Consider the following 15,928-nt stretch of genomic DNA (forward strand, 5'->3'; position numbering starts at 1 on the left):
AAAATAATTTCATATTTAACAGAAAAGTTGCAAAGATAACCCAGAGTTCCTGTATGACCTTCACTCATCTTCCTTAATGTGAGCATCTCACCTAAGTGTGAACATTTGTTAAGAAATTAGTGTTAGCCCAAGTACCTTAGTACAACACTGTTAACTACAGTGCAAACATTATTGAGATTTTTACTAGCTTTTTCACTCGTGCCTCTTTGCTGTTCCAGGATCTGATCTGGAATACCACATTGTATTTAATGTCATCTGACTTCATTTTTCAAAATGCAATCGTATTGGGCAAAATTTACACACCATTAAATTTACCCATTTAAAGAGTACAGTTAAATGGTTTTGATTATATTTACAAAGTTGTATGATCCCCACAATAGTCTAACATTAGAACATTTGCATCACCCCAAAAAGAAACCCTATACCGATGAAGCAGTCACTCCCCAGTCCTTGGTCCTCCAACCCTAGGCAACCACTGATCTGCTGTCTGTCTATGAATTTTCCTGTTTGAGGCCTTTCCTATAAATGGAAACTTGCGCTACGTGGTCTTTTCTGACTGGCTTCTTTTACTTAGCATGTTTTATACGTTCATCCATCTTGTAGTATATGCCAGTATTTCATTCTGCTTTATTGCTGAAAAGTAGTCGGTTGTATGGATATACATTTGGCTTACCCATCCATCAGTTGTTGGGCATTTGGGATGTTTCCATTTTTTGGCTATTATGAAAAATGCTGCTATGAATATTCTTGTACCAGTCTTTGTGTGGCACATATGTTTTCATTTCTCTTGGATATACCTAAGAGCAGAACTGTTTGGTCTTATGGAATCTCCATGTTGAACATTTTGAGGAGCTGTCAAACTGTTTTCTAAAGTGGTCGCACCGGGACACCTGGGTGGCTCAGTGGTTGAGCGTCAGCCTTCGGCTAGATGATCCGGCTAGATGATCCTGATCTCTGCAGGCAGAGACACAAGCAGAGGGAAGAGCAGGCTCCATGCAGGGAGCCCGACGTGGGACTCGATCCTGGGACTCCAGGATCTCACCCTAGGCTGAAGGCGGCGCTAAACCACTGAGCCACCCAGGCTGCCGGGCTTTCTTCTTTTCTAATGTATGCAGTTAAGGCCATGAGTGACTCAAGCCCTACTCTGGCTCCATCCCATATGCTCTACTTTGTGTTGTTGTCATTGTCTTTTGGTGCTAAGTACGTACTCACTTCTGTTAAGGGTTCTTTTTTGACACATAAACTGTTTAGAAATGTGTTTTTATGGCTTTTGAAGGATTATCTTTTCATTAACTACTGTCAAATGGTAGTACATTATAATCAGAAAACTTGACTCTTCTGATGCACACTGAGTGATGTATATTAGGTTGCTCAAATCTTCCCTATTCTATTTTTGTTACCACATTCTGAGCATGACTTTGTTTTACTATCTCAGTCTTTCAATTATGCTATGTTGTTTGGTGCTTCGAACACAGGAACTGTTGAGTATTCCTGGGAAATTCCTTGCCTTCTCATTTTGCACCTTCTTACCCCTAAAAATATTTAAAAATTATCATAATTTTTTCTCAAATATCAACCTAATTACATTGTCTTCTGGCCTCTGCTGTGGCTACTGAGCAATGTATTGCCAGTTTTTAAAAATGTGTATTTACTGAGTATAATTTTTTTTGCCATTCTATTCTTTTCCATCTTTCTGAGTCATTAGATTTTAAGCGCCTATTGTGAACAGCGTCTGGTTAGGGTTTTGTGTCTGATATCTGAGACCCTATTTTTAAATTAATAGATTTAGAACATACATACATATACATAAGTGTGTGTGTGTGTGTGTGTGTTTTATTGTTTCTGCTGACTCTCATGGAGGAGATTTCCTTCTGTACTTCATCATTGCTGCTTGCAAGCTAATCTTTACAGGAGTCTGTTTTTCTGTGAGAAGCCCCTGTGGCCTGAGTTCTGGGAGTATCCCTCGAGGGCTGTTTTGTATTTGCCACAGAGAGATCACCATACCTGTACCACCTTTTTGATCATTGATCATTATGTTTCCTCAATCATCAGCAGAGCTGAACCTCTGCTCTGTTTGGGATAGAGATAGATCTGGAGCTTTTCTTTTTTCTTCTTCCCCCCCTCCCCCAAAGATTCTATTCATTCATGAGAGACAGAGACAGACAGAGAGAGAGAGAGAGACAGAGACAGAGGCAGAGACACAGCAGAGGAAGAAGCAGGCTCCATGCAGGGAGCCCGATGAGGGACCCGATCCCAGGACTCCAGGATCACGCCCTGGGCTGAAGGCAGGTGCTAAACCACTGAGCCACCCAGGGATTCCCAGGAGCTTTTCTTTCCCAGGTGGACATTTTTCCCACTCAAGCAGAAGCACACAAATACATTTTTGTCATTCTATGCCAGTGGATCCGTGTTTTTCCTAACCTACTCTTCTGGTGAAGCACAGCCCTTTAAAAACTGCTTTATTCAGGAATCCCAAATCTAACACCACCTGCAGCAGCATCTCACACCCTGGCCCTTACTGTCCTCTTTGTTGCTGACATGCTTAGGTCTTCCTTTCTCTCTTGCCAGTTTATTCACACATTTAAAGTAATTTTTGCTGTATTGTAGCAAGCATGTCTAGGCAATGTGGCAGGAGAATTTTTAGATTCTTTTTTCCTCTCAGTTTATCTTACGAGGGAAGTCTCATTCCACCCTTTAAAAGAAATATGATGTCAATCATTTTCTCTTTATAAGAATATTTTTAAAAATTAAGGACATGTATAAAAGTGTTAGGAGGATTAATTGATGCTCCATCAATTAAACATCTGCCTTGGGCTCAGGTCATGATCTTCAGCGTCCTGGGATGGAGTCCCATGTTGGGCTCCCTGCTCAGCTCTCCCTCTGGCCCTCCCCTGCTCATGTTCTCTCTCACTCTCAAATAAATAAATAAATAAATAAATAAATAAATAAATAAATAAATAAAATCTTTAAAAAAAGGTGTTGGAAGGAAAACATAAGCTACTCATGATACCACCACGTAGAAATGACCACTATTTATGTGTTTCTTTCACTCTCATACGTGTCTAGATGTATACACTTATATGTATATGTATGTATGTTCATATTACATAGCTGTATTCATATGTCCTCATCTGTTTATTGCTTTTTTCACCTGATATTGCATTATATTCTCATTATATCATTAAAATTTGTTGAATTTACTTTTTGATACCCTTCGACCTAGAAATGAAACCTGGAAAACTTACTTTAAGAGAGATGCTTTGCCTTTTAAAGCAAGGTAACGTATCTCTCCCGCGGAACTGATTTATGTTGACTGTTCTGAATAACTAGTTATATTCTAGATATATTGTCTGGTCTCCAGCTTGCTGCAGTCCAATCTTAGATACCCACCCCCTTCTGAGTTCCTGTTGCAGTTGCTCTCTCCTAGTGAAGGCTGGAATGTCTCAAGTGGGCCCCCCCAACACAGTTGCTATAGAGGAGAGAACAGAATTTACTAGCAAGATTCTCCCTGGGCCAGGGTATAAAGATGATCTGAAACCAAAGTTGGGGAATGACAAGTATGCTTGATGGAATGCCACTCCCCTCCTCTCCTTCTAAAAGTAGTCTGGCTTCGGGAGAACAGGCATTGTGTTCCACTGGGTCTTGCAAATGTAGGTCTAACTTTGGCATAGCCTCTCCATCTGCCCTCCCAGCATCCATGCCCCAGTTGACAAGATTGTAGAAGGCAGGGTGCACATTAGAGAGGAGAAGATCCTGGAAACTGTAAGGGGCAGGCAGGGTCTTCTTAGGAGACCAGGGTTTCCACCTGGCAAAATCAAGAAATCAACTCACACTCGTGCAGCATGAAGAAATGTGCATTTCCTGGGCCCTCCCCAGTTCAGTTACTACTATGCCGTGTCTCAGCCAAATGGATGTCAGCTCCAAATTAGGTTCTTGAAACTCAAATTAGTTCCAAGTTAGATTCTTGGAATTTACAGTAGAAACAATAGTCTTAAAATCCAACACTTTTGATTTCCAACAGCTAGGATCGATGAGGAAAAAAAAAAGGTATTCTAAGTTGGAAAAGGCTGTCCCATAAAAAGACCAGTGCACAAAGTCTTTGGGGGTAAACAGGATATTAGAAAGAAATTAGAAGAATAATTGGACGCCTCTATTTCCTGCAGATTAAAGATTGCCCAGACTTTAGTCAAAAACCTTTTTATTAAAAAAAAAAAGATATAAAAGATTCAGACTCTAGTGAGTTCCTAAAAGGGACACAAAAATGTCTGTGAGTGGCCAAATTGCTGTGGAGGGCAGTCATGCAGAAGAAGGTGGGTGGAGGGCGGCCTGCCAGGACACGACAGGCTGGGGAGCTGGGAGGGCTGGAATTCATCACCTCCGTCTCTGGGGGGATGGGCACGGACTGATGCTTCCCCTGAAGCCAGGGTGCCCGGGACATCCAGAGGCAACCATATGGACAGCTGGACATGTGTGAGGACATCCTGAATTGAGTGAAACCTAAAATACCTGGAAAATGCCAAAATGCCTGAGTTTCTCTGGAGCTATTTGATGGCTCTTCTGCCTGCAGGTGGAACGAGGGCTCAAAACTTAATTGTGCTACAAGAAAATAAAGTTCAATCACTTGTGCATTTGAGTTTGTGGCCTATGAAAATCTTGCCCACCAATTTGAGGCGGAAAATGAGGGACCTGGTTATAAGCATGCAGGTGCGAGTCTCGTGGAATCCAAGGGGAGAAGTGTGAGCTGGAATCAGAAAGGACTAGAAATAGGACCTGGCAAGTCATCAGGGTCCTTTCTCAGCTCCCATTCTGCTTCTCTCTGCGTGTCCACTGCCCTCTTCTCTCTTTGAGAACCGGCCTTTTCCAATATCCCTAGCCACGTGCCAGGGTATAGTGGCATCTAGGTCTTAAAGTTCTGTGACAGTTCTAGCCGCATACGGATTCTAATTTTGCATCTCTTGGTCTCAGTTCCAAGTTCTTGCACAAGAATCTGAATGGCCCATTTGAGCCTCATGTCTGTGTCCCTCAATTCAATCAACAGCAACCTGAGGGCCAGTGGCCAGTGGCACAAACATGACTGCGGGGGGTCCAGCAACCTGATTCAGAGCTCAGTCCCCAGAGAGCTGGAGATGGTTGTGAGCTGGAAAGGCATTCCAGGAGAAGATGACTTCTCATTCACTGTGAGGTTCATGCCTCACATTCCTCATCTACGAAGAGGAATAATGTCTGTAACACCCCTACTTCTGGAGAAGGCAGAGGGACCTAATGTGTACTGACCTCTCTTCATGTACCAGCCACTGCAGTAAGTTAACCAGGTTATCTCAGCTGCTTCTGGAAACCACCCTAAGAGATGGCCATTTTTAGTTCTATCTTTGTAGATGAGGGAATTGATGCTCGCTTGAGGTTAAAGCTCCTCGCTGGTCGGTTGTAGAGCTCAGCTGTGAACCAAGATGCAACCAGGGCAACAGCAGGGGAAAGAACTGTTACTAAGACCGAAAGGATATCTCGAAGCTGTGCGTTACATTCCCAGCTATTAATAAACTTCATGGGACAGGATCTCACAGGTAGTAACTGCTCAGAATTAAAGTCTCATTAATGAGAGCACCCAACCCTTCAATTACAGCAGAAGTCTCATCATCCTAGAGTGTTCGGCTCACATTTATCTCCCAAACACTTCTGGGAAGTGGGCACCCATCTGCCTTAAGAGATTTCTGCCAAGGCACATTTGATAAAAAATGAAAAGAGAGATGAAAACAGCAGCAGATACCTGTTTTAACTGTAACTGATGTTCAGCCACCATTTGGTGCAGTGGATCAGAGAGGTTCTAAAGCTTCCATTGCTGCTTCTTGTTGAGGTGTGAATTTCCCAGCTTTCTGGCCTGTTTTCACAGTCTTTAGAATGTGCTCTGATCTGCTGACCTCCTGAAGCTAAATATAACTCTTTTTGATTGGTGCTGAGCAGATCCACAGAGCTCAGGCTCTCTTTGTAAATGTTTGCCAAATGAAAGGTTTGTCAACAGGTAATGATTAATCACCTACTGTGTTCTCAGCCCTGAGAATGTTAAGCCTCTAAGATAACAGTCCATGCCTCTGAGCACAATTTTTTTTCTGTGCAATCAAAAACCTAAGAACCTAAATAGTATGGAAATGCAAATCAAAACCACAGTGGATACCTCTTCATACTCACTAGAATAACTATACTGAAGAAGAGAAGAGAAGAGAGAAGAAAAGAAAAAGAAAAGAGAAAGAAAAGAAAAGAAAAGAAAAGAAAAAAGAAAGAAAAGAAGAAAAGAAAAGAAAAAAGAAAAAGGGTAATAAGCGTTGGCAAGGATGCAGAGAAATCAAAACCCTCATACATTGCTGGTGAGAATGCAAAATGGTACAGCCACTGTGGAAAACAATCTGGCAGTTCCTTAATAAACCGAACAAAGAATTACCATGTGGCCCACCAATTCCACTCCTACTGAGGTATACACCCATAAGAATTGAAAACAGGGGTTCCCACAAAAGCTCACCCATAAATACTCAGAGCAGCAGTATTTACAATAGCCAAGAGCTGGAAACAACCCAAATGTCCATCAGCTGATGAATGGATAAACAAAATGTGGTTTTATCTGTATATACTATGGAATATTATTCAGCCATAAAAAGTAACGTAGTACTGATACATCCTACAACACGGACAAAACTGTGCTAGTGGAAAAAGCTATATACAAAAGACAACATATTGTATGATTCTATTTCCATGAAATGTCCATATTTATCTATTTTTTTAAAGATTTTATTTATTCATGAGAGACACACACAGAGAGAGGCAGAGACATAGGTAGAGGGAGAAGCAGGCTTCATGCAGGGAGCCCAATATGGGACTCAATCCCGGGACTCCAGGATCATGCCCTGAGCCGAAGGCAGATGCTCAATCGCTGAACCACCAAGGGGTCCCCAGATTTATTTTTTATATATGTAATATATGCATTCATATTTCTGTATAGAGAAACGTAAAAGCTATTACCAGAGATGAGGTTGTCAATGTCAAATACCATGTGGTTCTACTGGGCATTCCATCAGATGGCCTTTCTTCTAAGAGGTGGAATCAGAACATGTGAGCCTGGGAGAAGTTGCTAGAAATTGGTGCATGTGCTTATTCTAATTGAGTTCAGAAAAGAAATACCACCAGTCCCATATATTGATATATCAGTAACCTCATTGCCAAATATATACATATATTTTACAGGACCCTAAAGCTATTTATGTGTTATACTTTGGGTTACACTTCCCACTGTGTTTTTTTAAATAGTGTTATTATGACTCATGTTCAGTTTCCTATATTCTATAAATCCACCCACTTCCAAGAAGATTTTTAATCATGTTCATCTATCTAAAAGCCTTATAGTTGGAAAGTTCTTTTTTTTATCATTAAGGTATAATTGATACGTAAAATTATATTAGTTTCAGGTACACAACACAATGATTTGATATTTGGACACATTGCAGAATGATCATCACAGTAAGTCTAGCTAACATCTAATGCCACACACAGTTACAGATTTTTTTCTTTTAATGAGAACTTTTAAGATCAACTGTCTTAGCAACTGTCAAATGTACAGTACAATATTATTAACTGTAGTTACCGCGGTGTACATTGTATTCCCAGCACTTACTTATCTTATAACTGGAAGTTTGTATTTCTTTTTCCTTTAAGATTTTGTTTGTTTTAGAGATAAAGAGAGTGGGAGGCAGAACAGAGGGAGAAGGACAAGCAGACTCCCCACTGAGCACAGAGCCTGACACAGGTCTCAATCTCACCACCCTGAGATCATGACCTGAGCCTGAATCAAGAGCCAGACACCCAACCAGCTGAGCCACCCAGGCACCCCTGGAAGTTTGTACTTCTGATCACCTTCACCCATTTCCCTACTCCCCCATCCCCGGCTGCAGGCTACCACCAATCTTCTCTATGAGTTTAGTTTGGGGGAGGGAGGTTGATTTAATATATAAATGAGATCATGTGGAATTTGTCTTTTTCTGTATGATTTATTTCACTTAGCATAATGCCCTCAAGGACCATCCATGTTGTCACAAATGGTAAGATTTTCTTCTTTGTGGTTGAATACTATACCATATCTTCCTTATTCACCCATCGAGAGACACTTAGATTCCTTCCGTGTCTTCTTGGCTATTATAAATAAAACTGCAATAAACGTGGAGGTGCAGAGGGTTTTTTAAGTTAGTGTTTTGTGGGTTTTTTTCCCCAATAAATACCGAGAAGCAGAATTGCTGGATCATAGGGTGGTTCTATTTTTAATTTTTTAAGGAACCTCCATACTGTTTTCCATGGTGGCTGCACCAACTGGCTGCACCAACTTCCATTCCCACCAACAGCACACATTCCCTTTTCTCCACATCCTTGCCAACACTTGTTATTATTTCTCATCAAGTTCTTCTTTCTTAATGATTGTTTCCTGCACTTGTCTGCATAAAAAAAAATTTTACCCTGTTGAAGTAGATACTTTTGGAGATGTCTTCCCAGCTCAGTAACCCCCTTTTATTAAGAGTATGTCCATCTCCAGGAAGCAACTCTATCTATGATTGATAACTCCACTGCACTGGCCATGACCAGAGGTGAAGCAGCAGATTGGAGTGGGCATTCAGAGATGAATGACCACCTTTTGGGTGAAACGGAGGTTACGGAAAGTGATGAGCAGTAGCTGCCATCATGGAAAGCCATTCTCATCCACATGCCAGGAGAAGCAGAGAAAGTGGGCATGTAAAGAGAAGAAGGGAACAGATGTGCAAAGGTAGAGAGGAAAAAAATGATCTGGCCAGAAAGACACAAAGAATTAGATAAGAGACTGAGAGGGAGGTAGGGAGGAGAGGATGCGGGGAAGGAAAGAGGAAGGGGAAGGAGGGAGAGGGGGAGGAGAAAGAGAGAAATTAATAGTTCCTGACAGTTTTTCAGTTCCTGGTTCTTGCCTATTGTGAGATATACTCCTGCCCTTGGGTTCTGTGAGATTCTCTGGATCTTTATGAAAGTTCTCTTGACATTTTATTCTGTTGCCTAAACTAGCATGAATGTGTTTCTGTTACCGATGAACAGAAGACCATTGACTAAGACTGCTACAACCTACTCCTCTGTCTCGTTTTGAGCCCCAAAACAAAAGAATAGACCTTGAGTCTTTCTGAATTAATGAAATGTAGTTATAGACATTCAGATCTGGAATCATCTGACAGCAGCTTCTGGTTTAGCAAATTCCCTGGATACACGCCTTTTCCCAGAGGAATCCACACCCTCCTAGGAGTTCTAGAGTAATGATCTGGGGACCCCTCTCTAGAGGATGAGCTAATTTAACCAGGTCCTAACAAGCCTCAACAGACAAGTAAAAATAGAAGCAGAACAATAATCTTCATCGGAAATGGAAAAGAGAAAAATGTTAAAACAACTGTTTTGCCACCTTAAAATCTGTGTTTCTCTCTCAGCAGCACCAGTGAGATGTTGGTGAAAAGGAAGTTTTGTGTGTTTTACTGAAGGAAGGCAACACAAATGCTTAAAAATAGGGAGTAGGAGAAACCGTTTTAGTTGAAGGTAAGGACAAGGAGGGGAATGATTGGACAACATAGAATACTTGAAATGTTTGAAAAAAGAAACTTAAAAAAACAACCTCAAACTATGTTTCTTTGACATATAGAAAAGGAAAATACTTACCAGGTGAATTTGATCAGATAGACATGTTTTGAAGGCAAATGTAGCCAAATGGCGTAACCCAGAGCTTCTTCAAATTTTATTTATTTATTTTTTAAAGATTTTATTTATTTATTCATGAGACACACACACACAGAGAGAGAGAGAGAGAGAGAGAGAGAGAGAGAGGCAGAGACACAGGCAGAGGGAGAAGCAGGCTCCATGCAGGGAGCCCAACGTGAGACTCAATCCTGGGTCTCCAGGATCATGCCCCCGCGGGCTGAAGGCGTCGCTAAACGGCTGAGCCACCCGGGCTGCCCCTTCTTCAAATTTTAGATGCAAAGTTTTTAGAGGAATAACAAAAGAAAAAGTGATTTTGTAAAAATTAAGATTGACAGATTCAGAAACAAAATATGGAATGAATTTTTCTGGCCAGAGGGCAGAAATGCTGGAGTAAATCTTTCTCCTAAGCCTTATGGGGTATTTGGGTCACAATGATTCCCTTATATAGAATTTTAATTTTTGCTGATCTTCCAATTTAACTTTTTTTTTTTCAAACTCTAGTTGCAACGAGACAAACTTTGGCACACATGTCTAGCCTCCGTCCTCCCCACCCTGCTGCCCAGGCATCTCCTTTCTTAAGTGTTTTGGGAAAGGGAGGGGATAGCTCTCATCCCTCCTGTGTTCACCTCTTGGGTACTGCTTCTCCACATCCTGGGCTCCTTTTATCTCCCTCATCACCTCTGTGACAAATCACACACTTCTCTACTGACTGCCACCTCCTGGGCCTTGGGGTCTACTGTCCCTCTTGATACCATACGACTGCCATGGGCTCAAAGGGTGAATGTGGAACCAGCCACACTCCCCTCTCTGCCTGATTCGTCTTAGCATATACCCACCAGGCTGTATGGATGAAGCGGATTTGCTGGAAGGGAGGGCTCATTAAATGGACTTACAATGTGGAAGTAAATAAAAGGTAAAATTACATGGAAAAGTCAGCCTTACACTAGAATAAAAGCCACAGAGGACTTAGAACAGAGGTGGGTAGAAGACTTGGCTTGAGCCAAGTCTAGGGTGTGCTTGGCAAGACCAAATTGGGCTCCTGAGACCTCCCAGCCAGCATGGGGTTCGCATATGCCTTCTCGTCTTAACCAACACACATCTCCCAAAGACAATCAGTGGTTCAGAGATGGAAGTCAAGCTTCTTCGTATAAAGAAGAGAAACATTTCTCTGCATGCAGTGAGGACTACACAACTCTCCACTCACCAATGGGGATTCATTTTCACCTTCCTTCTGCTTCCAGAGCCAGAACAACGAAGGGTCTTCAGGAAGCCCTTATGTTTCTTCACCTTCAGGCAGCATGAAAGACCTGGTCGACGTTCTGGATGACGACTGTCCTGTACCTGGAGCCTGAACACATCCCTACATGGGATGCCTCACGGGACTCTGTCCAAACGGGAGAGAGGCAGAGTGATTTATCATCTTCCTGTCCAAGCGACTGACTTTCTCAGTTGCATTAGGGAAACCAAAGCTTAAGTGACTTGTATAGATGCACTTTCCAGGACTTATTTCCACGGCTTTACCTGTCACACAAGGCTTGCTTCAGCCTTGTGCAAGACTTTTCTCTCTAAATCTGTAGTTCTCAAAAAGGGGCAATTTGGTCCTCCAGGAAACATTTAGTGATGTCTGGAGACTTTTGGTTGTCAGAGGTTGAGCAGACTCCGAAGGAGAGGCCGCTGGCATCTAGTGGGTAGAGGCCAGGGATGCTGCTAAATACCCTACAACACACGAGGCAACTCCCCACAGGAAAGATTTATCCAGCTCCAAATATCGATAGTGCTGGATAATTGAGAAAAGCTCATTGAGACAAGAGAAACTCTGCTTTAAGTGCCTGGAAAAAATGAGGTTTTCCTTCATCTGTGCCAGTATTCACTGCCCTCATGTAACTCCTGAATTTTACTTTTAAAATTCATCAGCTGAGGCACCTAGGTGGCTTAGTCAACTAAACATCAGACTCTTGATTTTAGTTCAGGTTATGATCTCAGGACCATGAGATGGAGTCCTGTGTTGGGTTCCCTGCTTCTGCCTCTCTCTGCTCGTTCTCTCTCTCTCTCTCAAATAAATAAATAAAATCTTAAAAAGGAATTCATCAGCCAATCTTCCAACAAATCATCTTCCAGAAGCTGATCAAGAGTAATAATGACCCTTGCTGTGTGCCAGGTTCTGGAACAAGGAGTTTACATACTTTGTCTCACTATTGTCCCCATTTCTCAGAAAGAAAATTGAGGCTCCAGGCAATTGAGTTAGTTGCAAATGTCCATAAAACTTAAAATCTCAGTGGTGAGAATCAACCCAGAATTCCAAAGTTTCTGCTCTTTAACTCAATGCCTTTATTTCTTTTCTTTTCTTTTTTTCTCAAATAAGTTCTACGCCTAATGGGGGAATCAAACTCACAACTTCAAGATTAAGAGTCACATGCTCTACCGACTGTACCAACCAGGCACCTAATTCAATGGCTCTCTAAGGAAACCAACAGTATTCAATTCATTAAGCAATTGCTTGATACCCAGAATTCTATTTTTCATCATGAGAATTTTTCATCTTCTAACAAAAAGTACTTATTACATAAATATAACTTTGTAATCATCATCCATCACTTAGAACAAGCTTCACAGACGGATTTAAAAACACAGGCATTTTTTAAACTTCCTGTTTTCCAAGACAAGCTATGTATTTTATTTATATATTTTAGTCTCAAATTTAAGGAATCTTTTTATTTTTGGAACTTCCAGAGTAATGTATAATAATGCTTTAAATGGCAGAACCAGAAGCTTGCTTTTTTCTTGAGGTCGCCATATTAAAAAACAGGAAAAAAAAAGCAACATTTTATAACATTTACAGGAACATATGGAATTTTCTTTATCCATGTGCCTGTCTCCTTCATTGTCTTATGTACTCTTTTCAGTGTTACATAGCAAATTAAAACCAACTTAGTGACTTAAGACAATAGCCATTTATTAGCTTACAGTGCTGTAAGTCAGTAGTTCCGGCACAGCCACCACATGAGTGCATTCTCTGCTCAGGGTCTGTCAAGGTTTACATCACGGTTCGGTCAGGCTGAGTTTTCGTCTGGAGGCTCTAAAAAAAACCCCCACTTTCAAACTCATTGAGGTCATTGTCAGAATTCAGTTCCTCGAAGCTGTGAGACAGAAATCTCACTTCCTTGCTGACTGTTGGCCAGGGTTTGCTCTCAGCTCCTACACTCAGCTGCCTGGTCCTTGCCAGATGGCCCCTTCTATCTCCAACATCATCAGTGGAGAATCACCTTGATGAGGAATCTACCTCATGCTTTGAATCTCTCTCCAGGAAAAGCCCAGTCCCTTTTAACACCTCACCTAATTAGGCCAGGCCCACCAGGGACAACCTCCCTGTCTTAAGGTCGACTGCTCGGAAACCGTAATTACATCTCTAAAATCCCTCACAGCAATACCTAGATTAGTGTTTGAATGATTGGGAGAGGGTGCATGTATACCAAGCAGGCATGGATCTTGAGGATCAACTTGGAATCCTGTCTAGTTTATAGTCTGTCCTTGGTGGCAAAAATTGAGCCTTGTATAACCTGGTACCCAATAGATGCTCCATAAATGTTCACTGACTAAATTGTTTTCAAAGAATCGGGAAATTCTGAAATCAGGGAATTGTTACATGGAGACACTAACTTCAGGGTGAGGACAACTCCCATCAGGTAAAAGGTAAGAGGCAGTGCCCAGGATGGTTTTGAGCTGATCACCGTCCTGACCTCTGCCTCTGCTGAAAGATTATGTGGAGTTTCTACTTTCAATATGGGAATGCAGCTTTGATTTAGTAAGGAAAGTCAAGGGAAAAAAGAGTCCCTATCCCAGAAATGTGCAAGAGAACAATTTTCCAGAATCACACCCATTCTGAAGGGTGTGTTCAGAGGGTTGACGGTATCCCCAGCTTTCCTTGGCTAATCTGCCAGCCCTTTCAGGGTGGAACTACACATCGTTCATATTTATATCATGACCTGGTTCAGAAGACCAACTTTAAAGACAAGAGCTGATTGAACGTTTGTAGAATGAATGCTATTTAACGTGTCTCTGCTAGTCGTCATTCAATTCCTGTGGGCGAGGGCTCTTCCGATGCATTTTTTGCAATCCGGTAATGCCTGTCCCATTCCTGGCAACCAATGAGCATTCAACAGGTGCAATCACTGAGCTGTGCACACTTGTTTTAAAATGTACTTTCTCCTCTCCAAACTTGTAGTTGGTCATTTTAAGTCATGCAATATGAATTGAAGGTAAATAATATTCAAGCTAGTCTTAGGAGGCTTATTTCTAAGAAATATTTAGATTTATGTTCAGGGGGGGAAAAAAAGACCTCCAAAACCTATCCTCTTCCTTTCAAATGGATACTCCCATCAGTGTCTAGTCAATGTATTTAGGGGAAACATTTTTTTACACCAATCGGAGGACAGAGCTCTGATTTCTGAAAGAGAAAAGCGGTTTCCCTCAGATTTTCTCAGCTCCTCCATTGTTAGCCTCAGACAAGGTCCAAGTCATCTGCAATTCTGCGGGCGTCCCCTGCACTTAAATCGTATTCGGGAAAAACACTTTGCCCGACAAGGCCTGCTAACCCCCAGCAAACGCAAGCCGGGACCGGAGCTCCCCCACCACCCCCGCTTTACTGGAGCGGGGAAAGCCGCGGAGGTCGGGTCCGCGCTGTGACGTCACCGGGCTGGCGGACCGCGGCGCTCCTCTCCGGTTCCGGTGATTGGCTGGGGCGCATGACGTCACGGAACGGGGGCGGGGCCGGACTCGGGAGGACTCCGGGATGCTCCGAAGCTCTGGGTTCGCATATTTATTAAAAAAAAAAATAGAATAAATAAAAATTAAAAAAAAAAGGTGGTGGGGGCGAACCGAGGAGTCCGCCCCGCCCTGCCCGCTGCAGACCGCGCCGCCCGAGAGGGACGGGCCGGGGCCGGGGCCGGGGGCGGGGCTGAGGGCGGGGCCGGGGGCGGGGCCGGGGGCGGGGCCGGGGGCGGGCCGGGGCTGGGGGCGAGCCGGGGGCGGGGCGGGGGCGGGGCCGGGCGCGGCGCCGCGCCGTCCAGGCCGCCGCCCACTCCGTACACACAGCATGTAAACAGTCCCCGCCGGGAGGAGCCCCGGGACCCGAGGGAGCCGCGCCGCCCGGCCCCGCCGCCTGCCGAGAGCCCGCGGAGCCGCGCGCTGCCCGCCCGGGAGGAGGGCGCCCGAGGAGCGAGGAGGGCGGGCGGGAGGCGGGCGGCGCGCAGGAGGCTGAGCGAGCGGCGGGCGCGGCGGGCCAGGATGGATTTCCAGCAGCTGGCTGACGTTGCGGAGAAATGGTGCTCCAACACGCCCTTCGAGCTCATCGCCACCGAGGAGACCGAGCGCCGGATGGATTTCTACGCCGACCCCGGCGTCTCCTTCTACGTGCTGTGTCCGGACAACGGCTGCGGGGACAATTTTGTGAGTGCGGGGGGGGGCGGGGAGGGCCGGCTGCAGCCGCGGGAGTGGACGCGCGGCCGCCTCCCTGCGCCCGAGCTCCGGCTCGCGGGCGAGGCTGTGGGCGCGGGGTGGGGGCGTAACCGGCCCGGCCGGCGCGGGTGCCCTTAGGGCCGGGGAGCCGGGCGGGGCGGGCTGTTTCGGGGACGCGACCCCGCGGCCCGGGCTCGGGGCTCGGGGCTCGGCCGGGAGCTTGTGCCGAGCGTCCCCGCCGCCCCCCAGCCCGGGCCGGGGCGCACGATGGTCCCGCAGGGCCCGGAGTCCCGAGCTTCCTGCCCCCAGGCGCCCCGTCGGGCTGAGGAATCCCGCTCCCCTCCCGAGGCGCAGACACAACTCCTCGAGCTGTCCCCGCCCGGGGGAGCCCCCGGCCCCGGCTTACCCCCTGCGCTGCCGCTTTGGACACAAAGCCTCTGTCCACACTAGCCGTGCCCCCTCTCCAGGACCTTCTTTGCGGAATTACACCCCAGATCTTAAAGACGCACGGGCGCGTGCGCGCGCGCACACGGACACACTCACACACACGCGGGCACGCCTATGCCCCCTGCTCCGGTGCTTCCAGGGCTCCTCTGCGAGCTCCCCGCGGGGTGTGCGCGGCCCGAGCGGGCTCGGTCCGGCGGAGGCGGCGGCCGAGGCCCCGGCGGAGTCCCCGGGGGTCTCCAGCCGCGGGGACATCCCCCCCACGCCCGCCCCACGCCCGCCGCACGCCCGC

General features: G+C 45.1%; 1 protein-coding gene and 1 long non-coding RNA gene across 3 annotated transcripts in view; one reads left to right on the forward strand and one right to left on the reverse strand.

Annotated features, from left to right (window-relative positions):
• Positions 1-10,951: 10,951 nt before the first annotated feature.
• On the reverse strand, positions 10,952-14,564 carry LOC129502886 (uncharacterized). The gene is made up of 3 exons (XR_008663068.1): positions 14,382-14,564; positions 12,703-12,814; positions 10,952-11,122 (listed from the first exon to the last, which is right to left on the reverse strand). It is a non-coding gene; the product is annotated as an uncharacterized LOC129502886 (long non-coding RNA).
• Positions 14,565-14,836: 272 nt separating this feature from the next.
• MTURN (maturin, neural progenitor differentiation regulator homolog) overlaps positions 14,837-15,928 on the forward strand; it is a 29,196-nt gene continuing 28,104 nt past the window's right edge. For both annotated transcript variants that reach the window (XR_008663034.1, XM_055314627.1), the window contains exon 1: positions 14,837-15,183. Coding sequence is in view for 1 of the 2 variants with exons in the window: in XM_055314627.1 (XP_055170602.1) it covers positions 15,022-15,183 (162 nt within the window). In the remaining variant the exon portion in view is untranslated. The remainder of the gene's footprint in view (positions 15,184-15,928) is intronic.

Source organism: Nyctereutes procyonoides, unplaced genomic scaffold (genome assembly GCF_905146905.1).
Source record: "Nyctereutes procyonoides isolate TBG_1078 unplaced genomic scaffold, NYPRO_anot_genome, whole genome shotgun sequence".
Taxonomy (NCBI): domain Eukaryota; kingdom Metazoa; phylum Chordata; class Mammalia; order Carnivora; family Canidae; genus Nyctereutes; species Nyctereutes procyonoides.